The 13,113-nt window shown below is 45.6% G+C and overlaps 1 protein-coding gene across 1 annotated transcript in view; it reads left to right on the top strand.

The window, feature by feature from the left end:
• Positions 1 to 12,289, top strand: part of LOC310947917 (transcription factor COE3-like) — a gene marked incomplete at its 5' end in the record, with an annotated part of 21,285 nt that extends 8,996 nt beyond the window's left edge. The window contains 3 exons of the mRNA XM_083914891.1: positions 540 to 719; positions 6,582 to 6,671; positions 8,319 to 12,289. Of these exons, the coding sequence (XP_083771017.1) occupies positions 540 to 719; positions 6,582 to 6,671; positions 8,319 to 8,350 (302 nt within the window). The 3' untranslated portion in view covers positions 8,351 to 12,289. The remainder of the gene's footprint in view (positions 1 to 539; positions 720 to 6,581; positions 6,672 to 8,318) is intronic.
• Between the last annotated feature and the right edge of the window lie 824 nt (positions 12,290 to 13,113).

Below are 13,113 nucleotides of genomic sequence, written 5' to 3'. Positions count from 1 at the left end.
GGTACACGAGGTGAGAGATGAAGGGCACACACTCACCTGCAGATGATGTCACCGCTGAGGTCACAGCGAGACGTCCTGCAGCGTCACAACCACTCAGAACCAGGACCTGAACAAGGACCTGAACCTGAACATGAACCTCAATCTGAACCAGGACCTGAACCAGGGTCGGAACCAGGACCTGAAAATAAATCAGGACCTGAACCTGAACATGAACCTGAACCAGGACGATAAAAGTCAGATTTTCAGATTAAAAGCCTGTGTTTTATTAATTTTCTTGCATTTGAAAAACTAACTTGACTTTCACTTTATTTCTATTTGATCAACTTTTTTTCTGTCTCTTCTTTTGTTTTATATTCTTTTCTTTGACGAATCAGGGACAACGTGTGAAAGAGCGGCGTGTTTACAGATAAACATCCATGTTCATGAACGCGTCACGTGGACGCAGACGGTCTTAACCACGTGTTCCAGTCTGGTTTCAGGTGCAGCAGCGCCTCAGACCCCCGTTCCTCTCTGACCCTGATGCGTTTCCTCCCTCGCAGGTTACTCCCGTAACTCCAACAGCGTGTCTCCTCGAGGCTACGTGCCGACCTCCACGCCTCAGCAGTCCAACTACAACACCATCACGTCCACCATGAACGGATACGGCGCCGGGATGACCAACCTGGGCGTCCCCGGATCCCCCAGCTTCCTCAACGGCTCCACCAACTCTGCTTACGCAAGTGAGTCCGCTCAAACCTCAGACCCCTAAAAACCCCACACCTCATCCACCTGAGAGAGCGCCACTGACCGCTTCAGTCCCAAACACCGCGGCGGTTTCAGGGTCTTCTGTTTGTGAAAGCGTGCGTTAAGCGTTGAAACACGCCACGCTGCGGCGAGAGAGTGGCGTTCACGTGCGGAGGAAATGTGAATTTTCCCCGACTTTTAGTTTGTCTGCACGTGTTTTTCAGCGTTGTCTCACGTGCTGATGCGTCAGCTCTAACGCCGTTGTTGCGTTAAGTTTCAGGTGTGTCAGTTGAAGTCAAGCCCCGCCCACTTCCTGGTTGAGAAAATGACATTCCTAACAAAGCTCGTACGCACCATGAGGTTTATTTAAAGATCAGGAGGGAAGAGCGCGAGAGGTCAAACACAAGATGCATCATCAGCGTAGAGAGTGAACCCAGAGTGTTTTAAAGACTTACCTACTGGCCCCTGTACCAGCTCCTCTCATAGTAAAGTCCATTACAGTGGAAGGAGCCCATTGCTGCTTTGTTGTGTGTGTAGGGACTCTTCTCATGCTGCTGCAGAGGTTTGCTGTTATTTTCAGCAGCATTAGTGGTTAAAAAAGACCTTTGAATGCCTTCACCGTGCTGCCCCGAGCTAACCACTGTTAGCCACGTCCGGCTGTTAGCATCTCTCCTGGATGCTAATACAGAAAAAACTGCATTTGATGGTTTTGCATCTGTTTTTGAGTCTTTTTGTAATAATTTTACAGCTGTTTTGCATCTTTTTTTGGTAGTTTTGTCTCTTTGTGGTCGAACATGATCAGATATTAGAATAATTACCATCTTTGGAGATCATAACACAACAATAGTGATAATTATTGATCAGTGTGAGTGCAGGAAAAGACCCTGGGAGGATTTTACGCCCCCCCGTCCCGTCCCGTCGGCTGAGCGCAGGCTTCGATTGATCCCTGCAGGATGAGAGTGAGGTTGTGTAAAAGTTGTGTGTCTGCCGGATGCAGAGTTGCGGCAGCTTGTTCCCGCGGAGGTGTTGTGTTTCTCTGAATAATGAAAGTGAAGAGGAGCCGCTGCAGGAGGCGAGTGGATGCTCGAGCAGTTCCTCTGTTGTTGCTCTGAAACTTCCCTCTGATTAACACGCCTGCAGTCGGAGCGGCTGCTTGGAAGGCGCAGGTGTGTTTTTGGAGACCGGTGAAGTCTAAACTCGCCCGCGGGGAGCGCTGCGTTGTTTTGGCGCTCGTATCAAAGCGCTCGGCGGGTCTCAGCGAGACTCGTTTAGAAGGTAGAGAGCTCCAAACTCTGTGCCAGGTGATGTTGTCGTCTCTGGCGACCAAACAAAAGGTGGGCTCGCATCTCGCCTGGCTGAGCTACAGCTCCCCCCCCCACCCCGCCGAGGGTCTGTGTGTGTGTGTGTGTGTGTGTGTGTGCGTGTGTGTGTGTGTGTGTGCGTGCGTGTGCGCGTGTGTGTGTGTGCGTGTGTGTGTGTGTTAGCCACGCATTGTTCACCTCCTCCCTCCTCTGACTGTCCTCCTGTCCATCCTCCTCCTCCTCCACTAACCCACTAACATCCTTCATGCGTTCACGCTTTGGGCCGAATCCATTAAACCGCGCTGGAAAAACCCGAGGAGCCGAGCGGAGACGTGAGGAGGCGCCGCAGCGATCCAGGATCCAGGGTCCAGGACACACCGACAGTTGTTGGCACGCAGCGATAACTCACATTCACATTCCCCCGTTTCATTTTACATTTCCACACGCTGTCCTTGAATCATCCACAGACTCACTGTGGTCCTTGAATCATCCACAGACTCACTGTGGTCCGTGAACTCTGGACGCTCCCTCCGTTTAACCAGGAACTCTTCTTCTCTCTCTGTCAGAGACGTTCAGGGCGTTAGCTTAGCTTTGCATAAAGGCTGCTAACAGGGGGAACAGCTAGCCTGAGGAAAACCAGGCTAAAATTCTGACATAGTTTAGTATTTGAGTTAAGAACTACAACACAACGACTTTAACCAACAACACAACGACTTTAACCAACAACACAACGACTTTAACCAACAACACAACGACTTTAACCAACAACACAACGACTTTAACCAACAACACAACGACTTTAACCAACAACACAACGACTTTAGCCAACAACACAACGACTTTAACCAACAACACAAAGACTTTAACCAACAACACAACGACTTTAACCAACAACACAACGACTTTAGCCAACAACACAACGACTTTAGCCAACAACACAACGACTTTAACCAACAACACAACGACTTTAACCAACAACACAACGACTTTAACCAACAACACAAAGACTTTAGCCAACAACACAACGACTTTAGCCAACGACACAACGACTTTAACCAACGACACAACGACTTTAGCCAACAACACAACGACTTTAACCAACAACACAACGACTTTAACCAACAACACAACGACTTTAACCAACAACACAACGACTTTAACCAACAACACAACGACTTTAGCCAACAACACAACGTCTTTAACCAACAACACAACGACTTTAACCGACAACACAACGACTTTAGCCAACAACACAACGACTTTAACCAACAACACAACGACTTTAACCAACAACACAACGACTTTAACCAACAACACAACGACTTTAACCAACAACACAACGACTTTAACCAACAACACAAAGACTTTAGCCAACAACACAACGACTTTAACCAACAACACAACAACTTTCACCAACAACACAACGACTTTAACCAACAACACAACGACTTTAACCGACAACACAACGACTTTAACCGACAACACAACGACTTTAACCGACAACACAACGACTTTAACCGACAACACAACGACTTTAACCGACAACACAACGACTTTAACCAACAACACAACGACTTTAACCGACAACACGACTTTAACCGACAACACAACGACTTTAACCGACAACACAACGACTTTAACCAACAACACAACGACTTTCACCAACAACACGACTTTAACCAACAACACAACGACTTTAACCAACAACACAACGACTTTAACCAACAACACAACGACTTTAACCGACAACACAACGACTTTAACCAACAACACAACGACTTTAACCAACAACACAACGACTTTAACCAACAACACGACTTTAACCAACAACACAACGACTTTAGCCGACAACACAACGACTTTAACCAACAACACAACGACTTTAGCAGTGCTAACGTCAACACGGCTAACATGTGCTAACAGGTGCAAACTTGAAGCCTAACCCACACATCGGATCTGAGCCATGCTAGCAGTTTCCTGCTGCTTCCAGTCTTATGCTAAGCTAAGCTAACACGCTGACACCAGCTTTGAACCCTACGCAGATATTTAAACGTAGACATCTCATTGGCTGCTGCTGTTTATTGGCGCTATACGTCAACACGGCGGCCATCTTGGTCAAGGCAGCTGCTGTAAACAAGTTAATCTCTGCTGTAAACAAGTTAATCTCTGCTGTAAACAAGTTAATCTCTGCTGTAAACAAGTTAATCTCTGCTGTAAACAAGTTAATCTTTGCTGTAAACAAGTTAATCTCTGCTGTAAACAAGTTAATCTTTGCTGTAAACAAGTTAATCTCTGCTGTAAACACGTTTATTTCTGCTGTAGAGTTGGACATGATTGATTCTTGTACTCGGCTGTAGTCCGTCTGAAACGGTGTGTTGACGCCTGCGCAGAACGCCCTTCTATCTAGAGGGTATTAAGTAGCGTCTATCTCTGAACCGCGGAGCAAGATGGCGGCTGCTCAGACACATCTCACCGTGTCGATCAGGACTCCATTCAGAAAACAAGCAATTAAAAAGTTGTTTGCGTGTCGTCTCGCAGACAGACGCGACGTTTCCCTGTAACATCTTCACTCTGGTTCAGTCTGGTTTAGTCTGGTTCAGTCTGGTTTAGTCTGGTTTAGTCTGGTTTAGTCTGGTTTAGTCTGGTTCAGTCTGGTTCAGTCTGGTTCAGTCTGGTTCACTCTGGTTTAGTCTGGTTCAGTCTGGTTTAGTCTGGTTCAGTCTGGTTCAGTCTGGTTTAGTCTGGTTCAGTCTGGTTCAGTCTGGTTCAGTCTGGTTCAGTCTGGTTTAGTCTGGTTCAGTCTGGTTCAGTCTGGTTCAGTCTGGTTTAGTCTGGTTCAGTCTGGTTCAGTCTGGTTCAGTCTGGTTCAGTCTGGTTCAGTCTGGTTTAGTCTGGTTCAGTCTGGTTCAGTCTGGTTCAGTCTGGTTCAGTCTGGTTTAGTCTGGTTCAGTCTGGTTTAGTCTGGTTCAGTCTGGTTCAGTCTGGTTCAGTCTGGTTCAGTCTGGTTCAGTCTGGTTTGTTATCGGAGCCTGAAAACAGGATCTTTAGAAACCGGGTCCCAGAGTGTCAAGAATTGAAAACGCCTCCCATGGCGTTGTGGTCTGGACGGTGAAAGCTCATACCTATGTTAAAGGACGGCCTTTGGCGTCCATGTTTAGTCCTTTGGCGTCCATGTTTAGTCCTTTGGCGTCCATGTTTAGTCCTTTGGCGTCCATGTTTAGTCCTTTGGCGTCCATGTTTAGTCCTTTGGCGTCCATGTTTAGTCCTTTGGCGTCCATGTTTAGTGCTTTGGCGTCCATGTTTAGTCCTTTGGCGTCCATGTTTAGTCCTTTGGCGTCCATGTTTATTCATTTGGCGTCCATGTTTAGTCCTTTGGCGTCCATGTTTAGTCCTTTGGCGTCCATGTTTAGTCCTTTGGCGTCCATGTTTAGTCCTTTGGCGTCCATGTTTAGTCCTTTGGCGTCCATGTTTAGTCCTTTGGCGTCCATGTTTAGTCCTTCGGCGTCCATGTTTAGTCCTTTGGCGTCCATGTTTAGTCCTTTGGCGTCCATGTCTAGTCCTTTGGCGTCCATCTTTAGTCCTTTGGCGTCCATGTTTAGTCCTTTGGCGTCCATGTTTAGACCTTTGGCGTCCATGTTTAGGCCTTTGGCGTCCATGTTTATTCATTTGGCGTCCATCTTTAGTCCTTTGGCGTCCATCTTTAGTCCTTTGGCGTCCATGTTGAGTCCTTTGGCGTCCATGTTTAGTCCTTTAAGCTCAGACTTAGTTAAAGGACGGCGTCATGGCCCCACCTCCGACCTTTGGAGAGGAACTCTCCAGTGTTTGGATTCTCCACAGCGTCTCCCTGTCTCTTCTTCTCTGGTGTTGGTGTATTTCTGTGGCAGTTACAGCGCCACCTGCAGGCCTGGCATGGGTACTACAGCGTCTGGAGTCGCTGCTCCTGGTTTCCTGTGGACGCACATGTTTAGGATCCAGGTCGAGTGAAAAGGGAACTTTTTAAAAACGACAGAGAATTAAAAAAAAGGTTGTTTCCATCGTGAGTGGAGACGTTTTTGAAAAATCGTGCTCATTATTTAGTGTTTTCGTCTCATTTTTGATGCTTTATTTCATTTAAATCACGGCTGAACGTTGAGTACACACACACACACACACACACACACACACGCACACACACACACACACACACACACACACACACACACACACACCTGTACAGTCTGCTGCTGCTGCTCTCAGGTTGGATCAGGTTGGGTTTTTCAAAATAAAAGTCCTTCAAAGTTATGGATCAACTTTGCCAGCTTTGTGTCGTCTCGGCCCGGTCCGAGGCAGGGACCCATCCCCCCTCATCCTCCTCCTCCTCCTCCTCCTCCTCCTCCTCCTGCATGATGCACCTCCATCCGATCACTCACCTCCTCTGTGCGCCTGCCTGCTCGTTGCCGTCACCTCCTCCTCCTCCTGTAGGACCCTCCTCCTCCTCCTCTTCCTCACCTCCTCCTCTCTCTTCCTCTGCTCCCGTAGGCCCTTATTCATTCTCTCCTGTCCATATGGTTTCTGCAGTCAAACAGAAGAGCGCCTTCGCCCCCGTCGTGCGGCCACAGACCTCCCCGCCCCCCACCTGCACCACCACCAATGGCAGCAACCTCCAGGGTGAGCATCCCGCCCCCCCACCCCCGTCCGGTCCCACCTGTCCGTGTCCCCCCTGGACGCACAGACGGACGCACGGACGTCACTGTAATGATAATTTAAAACACTCGCCGAAGGTCAAAGTTGATCCATAACTTGTGAGAGACGCTGTCGTTCGTCTCATCGAGTGACGGCGTGACGTCGTGACGGCGTGACGTCGTTTTGTGAGTCTCAACGATGCAACAATAATAATTTCACATGTTTCAAACACAAATAAAAGTCTTTTTTATGAGAAAGTGCAGAAAAATAAAGATCAGAGCGATTTTACGGATCCAACGGCAGCAAACGAGTTCAGAAAGAGCAGAAAAAACACCTGAAAATGCTTCAAATAATTTTATTTTATTATTATTTTATTATTATTTTATTATTAAAACGGCTCTGGAATAGAAATGTTATTCAATTTTTGATCTTTCTGTTTTTACAAAACACATTTTTAGTTGTTTTTAGCACAAAACGTCTTTTTTAATGGGGTAAAAAAATGTGAAATAATCGTTTTCAGTGTGTTTTTGTATAAATATGTAATTTATCACAGATGTGAAACGCTGGAGACGCCTGAAAATGGAACTTTAAAGTGATTAAAAGTGATTTAAAGTGATTAAAAGTGATTAAAAGTGTTTAAAAGTGATTAAAAGTGATTCAATTTAAATTAAATTTGACTTTGGAAAAAATGAACGAAACCTGAAAATAAAATAAGTTGTAAACATTCAAGTAAAATAACACCTGATCACACACATAATAATTATAATAAAGCTTATTTATGAATAAATGAGTTGTAATAACCTGAGGAACATAAAATATAAGTCAAACTCTTTTTATTTCAGAGGAAGTGAAAATGAAAAAACATCAAAGTTCGGTTTTATTACGACTTTAACTGATGAAATGTGTTTCATGGATATAATTAAATGATATTATTATAATAATAAAACTATAATAATAATATTATAATAAACTCATCCGGCCTCCACGACGATGATGAAATTTCCCCGTTTGTTTTTAAACGTCTCAAAGAAATTTGATTTAAATTAAGCAAAAAAAAGACGGAAAATGATTTTAATCAAAATAACTTTATTAAAAATAACTTTATTAAAAATAACTTTCAAAAGAAAAGAAGGAAAGAGACGGAAAAGGATTTAAAACAAAATAAAACGAAACGTAAAGAAAAGAAAGTTTTGATTCATTTTTTTCACTTTTTAAAAGGAAACAAACTTTAAGTCGGTCGAGACAGGAAGTAAACAACAAACAAAGATTCAACAACAACAACAACAAACAAACATTTAACGACAACAACAAACAAACATTCAACAACAACAACAAACAAACATTCAACGACAACAACAAACAAACATTCAACAACAACAACAAACAAACATTCAACGACAACAACAAACGAACAACACTTTTATCAACAATCCCAAACCAAAGAATCCGATGTTTTTGACTCGTGTACGAAAAAGAGACTTTGCGGCTCAGAACGCGACAGAATCACTCGATGAGAAGAACGTTTGTTTTTGTTTACCTGTTGTTTATTTACTGTTTGTTTGTGTCTGAGGCTCAAACAGCTCAACAGAGTGTGTTTGTTTGTTTGTTTGTTTGTTTGTGATCGTGTCGCAGCGATGGCCGGTCTCATCGTCCCGCCCATGTGAGGAGGAGGACCCTGCACCGGACCCCCCCCCCCCACTGCCCCCCTGCCCCGCCCCCAACGCGCTGATGGCCCCGCCCACCTGAAACGCCACAACAACAACATCAGGGGCGACTCCCATCACCCCCGGACCGACCCACAATGCACCTCTGCAGCGTGAGAAGAAGAAGAAGAAGAAGTTTGCGTTAAAGCGCGGGACTTAACGAGCCGCCGCGGAAGACGCCGCCACATTTGAGCGTCCGCGGCGGCGCTCCCTCAGAGGAGGTCAAAGGTCAGAGCGGGGGACTGTGGGGGGGAGGGGGGGCAGTTTGAACTCACTGTGAGACAGGAAGGAGGCGTGTCCACCAGGAGCTTCGGTTCAACGCCATGTTGGATGATCAGCCAATCAGGTGAAAGGGTCGTCCGTGTTTCAGCCGTTTACGTTAAAGTCACGCGCTCTGATTTCTCTCCCGTTGACTTTCGTTTATTTCTGCCGAATAAGAAACGACATCGGACTCTTGCGTTGTTCGGTCCGTCACAGTCGACATTACGACGCCACTGCGAGATATTTTCAACCAATCCAGACGAAATACTGGGACGTTCACGGTTCCGTCCGGACGTGATCCGAGACTAAACGGGCTAAACTTCCATTAAAGATAAATATTATCGGAAACTCTCTAGAACTTCTGATTGGTTCTCGTTGGATCGGAAACTCTCCGATCTCGTTGGATCGGAAACTCTCCGATCTCTAGAACTTCTTATTTGTTCTCGTTGGATCGGAAACTCTCTGATCTCTAGAACTTCTGATTGGTTCTCGTTGGATCGGAAACTCTCCGATCTTTAGAACTTCTGATTGGTTCCTTGGATCGGAAACTCTCCGATCTCTAGAACTTCTGATTGGTTCCTTGGATCGGAAACTCCCCGATCTCTAGAACTTCTGATTGGTTCACGTTAGATCGGAAACTCTCCGATCTCTAGAACTTCTGATTGGTTCCTTGGATCGGAAACTCCCCGATCTCTAGAACTTCTGATTGGTTCACGTTAGATCGGAAACTCTACGATCTCTAGAACTTCTGATCGGTTCCCGTTGGATCGGAAACTCTCGGTGGACACTGAACCTGAGTCCAGAAAGCAGAAAAATCTTCCCTCTAAACCTTTTTTCCAGATTTTTAATCAGAAATCTTCCCGATCCTTAAAGACGTCTGATCGGTTTCACGTCTTCTAGCGTTTTCTTTCCCGTACCGAAGTTCTGAACTTCGTTTGTCTCTAAAAAGCTGAAGAAAGAAGAACGAACGTTCCTCAAACGTTTGCGTGAACAAAGCCGAGGCAGCCGACGTTTCACTTCCTGATTCCGATCATTTTCTCTTTATTTCCGTGTTTTTTGACGTCTCTTGTTTCGATAGTTCTGTTCGCAGGTGTGTCGAGTGGTAGAGTTGAACCCTTTTGATCGCGTTTAGTTTCCTGTTCTTCTTCTGGTCGTGATTCTTTTCTCTGTATTTATAAAAGTATGTTTTGAAGGAGTTCCTTTTGTGATTTAGGCCGAATGATAGTCTCCAATATAAACGTAAACACAGTTGATGTCTTAATACCTTTTCGATATTGTAAAAAGAGTGAACGAGTGCGAGACTTCACCCTTTTGTAAAAACAAAACAACGGTCACGACACGCTCGCGCCCTGTTTCTGAAAGCAGGACGCAAAAAAAACGCTTTCATCACTTTTGTATAAAAACGCTTTTTTCCGATACGATATTTAACTTTTTGTAAACGGCTTCGTTTGTTCTTCTCGTCCTTCGTGTTTTATTGTGAAATGTATAATCATGGTTATTTCTTAATGCACTATTTTCTGTTGGGGCACTTAATAACGAGCGAAGCATCTTAGCAAAAAAGAAAAAACGGCTAAAAGTAAAAAAAAAATAAGGTGAAAGCTCGGACGATATGCACCGATCTGTTTTTGCTGCCGTGGTGAAGCGGCGAAGATCCTCGTCATGTGAACCTTTTATATTTCAGACGCTTATAACCTCATGATATCCTCCACTCTTACGTTCGGCGAGCGTCTCTCGGTCACGGCGTTTTTAAGACGATATTTTATCTCACGTTAATCTTCCACCCGATCCTCGTCTTTGTGTTTTTTCGGTGCGATCGATCGTACGATTTAAAAAAACAGGCAGCAGATTTTAAAGAACCACTCCGAAAACCCGGATCTCAAGGAAGCGTGCGTCCATGTTGGTGTTGTTGTTGAAGGTGCTGTCGTCGTCGTCGTCGCCGCACAAACTCTGGATCTTTCACTTATGCAACTGTGCTCGTCCTCCGTCTGCAACGCAAGCTCGTCGCCGCGCCGCCGTGGAAACGTTTGAAAGAAAGAACTAAGGGTCGTGTTCGATGCCTTACGACGCAAAGTCTTCTCTTTGTTTGACAAAGTTTGAGTTCTGCAGCGATTATCGGGTTTTTTTGTTCCTAGTTTGATTCGTTTGACGAGTCGAACTGTGAGAACTTTTCCCGTCTTGCACCAGACGTTCGTCGTTTTGAGGCTCAGACTTCCAGAACGTCGCATTAGTTCTCGTCCGATCTCTAGAACTTCTGAAGTTCGGACGTTCTAGTTCTGCAGCCAAGATATGGGTTTTTCTGTTTGTAGTTTGATTCGTTTGACGAGTCTCCAGTCGAACTGTGAGAACTTTCGATCCGTCGTCCGATCCGAAGCTTTACAATCTCTAGAACTTCTGAAGTTCGGACGTTCTAGTTCTCCAGTGATCATCGGGTTTTTTGTTCGTAGTTTGATTCGTTTGACGCGTCTCCAGTCGAAACTGTGAGAACTTCGATTCTTTTGCACCAGACGTTCGTCGTTTTGAGGCTCAGACTTCCAGAACGTCTCATTAGTTCTCGTCGGATCCGAAGCTTTCCGATCTCTAGAAACTCCTTAAGTTCGGACGTTCAAGTTCTGCAGCGATTATCGGGTCTTTTGTTCGTAGTTTGATTCGTTTGACGAGTTTCCAGTCGAACTGTGAGAACTTTTCCCGTTTTGCACCCGACGTTCGTCGCGCAGGTTTCCCCCCAAAAACCAGAGAGTTAGCATCATCAGCACTGACCTGACACTGGGGAAGCTACGTTAGCATGTAGCCTTCCAAACCGCGCCCCCACATCACACGGGAAGGTACTGCGACGCGATCTGGGACGACACGACCGAAGCGTTCGGAGTTATTAACTGTTACTTCTCAAGCACTTAAGTCGAAGTTAGTGTCTCAAACGAACCTTTTTTGAATTTGTTTTTCAAACAACATAAAAAATATCTGTGAATAAAATCTGTATTTCATCGTTTTACGACTTGAACACGATCTTCGGCGCAGATCACGTGATTATAACGATGGAGTTCTCAGTTTGTGTTGAACCCTCTAACGTCCCTTTAACTCCCACGTGTCTGAGGCGAGCGCAGGAAAGTTTGGACGGTTTCAACCTTTGACTTTATGCAAACGCAGCAGCTGACGGACGCCTTCAGCCGCTGCTCGGCCTCCGCCCGGCGCCGGCGCGTCGGCTCAGCGTGAACATCGTCCGGCGTCTTTAGGAAAAGCCATTTTTTTCAGTCACGCTCATGAGACGCAGCCGCTGAAGCGCCACCGAACACACGCGTCCGTTCAACAGGAACGCGACCTCTCAAAGCTTGCTTTAATAATAATAATAATAATAATAATAATAATAATAATAATAATAATGGTTTGTCTTTCTTTGCGTCACAGTTGTAGAAAGTTCGCTTCTCACCGTCCTGGTTTTAAAAACGACTTTTTTCGATGTTTTACTTCAATGTGAACGAGGCAGAGGAGCTGCATCTGTGTGAAATATGAAATATATCATCAAAGTATATCAAAGCACAATGTTTATGAATGTCTTTAGGATACGAGCTCTTCCTTTGCGTCACGCTGTAAATAGATGCATGACTTCTGTTCCTCGGTTTCCTCTGTGATCCAGTGCTTTTGTACAGAAACAGTCTAATAAAGATTACATTTGGCTTGAAGTCGCAGCGTCGACGTCTCGTCTGTGAGAAACGTCTGAATCTGAACGTGTGAAGTTTATTTATTTAATTTCTGTCACGACGACGACAAAGAGTTAAAGTAACATTTGAACGATAGTTTTGTTTCTGTAAACGTATTTTTCCATTCATGACAAAAGTCACCGTAACTTTAATAATGTGAATAAATAAAGTGAATAAAGCAGAAACAAGAAGATTTAAGGTAAATATGACAATAAGCATAATTATGGAGGCAAATATGATCAGTGATGAGTCCTAACAGCTGTGATACAGAGAGATTTACAGAACCACTGCAGCAGGCACCACCACCATCAGCAGAGACCTACATACAGGACCACGGCAGCAGGCGCCACCACCATCAGCAGCAGGCACCACCACCATCAGCAGCAGGCACCACCACCATCAGCACCATCAGCAGAGACCTGCACACAGGACCACTGCAGCAGGCACCACCACAATCAGCAGAGACCCACACACAGGACCACTGCAGCCGGCACCACCACCATCAGCCGAGACCTGCACACAGGACCAGGGCAGCAGGCACCACCACCATCAGCAGAGACCTGCACACAGGACCACGGCAGCAGGCACCACCACCATCAGCAGAGACCTGCACACAGGACCACGGCAGCAGGCACCACCACCATCAGCACCATCAGCAGAGACCTACACACAGGACCACTGCAGCAGGCACCACCACCATGAGCAGAGACCTGCACACATGACCACTGCAGCAGGCACCACCACCATCAGCAGAGACCTGCACACAGG

Source organism: Echiichthys vipera (assembly GCF_963691815.1).
Source record: "Echiichthys vipera genome assembly, chromosome: 6".
Classification (NCBI taxonomy): domain Eukaryota; kingdom Metazoa; phylum Chordata; class Actinopteri; order Perciformes; family Trachinidae; genus Echiichthys; species Echiichthys vipera.
This window is presented reverse-complemented; position numbering and strand designations above follow the sequence as displayed.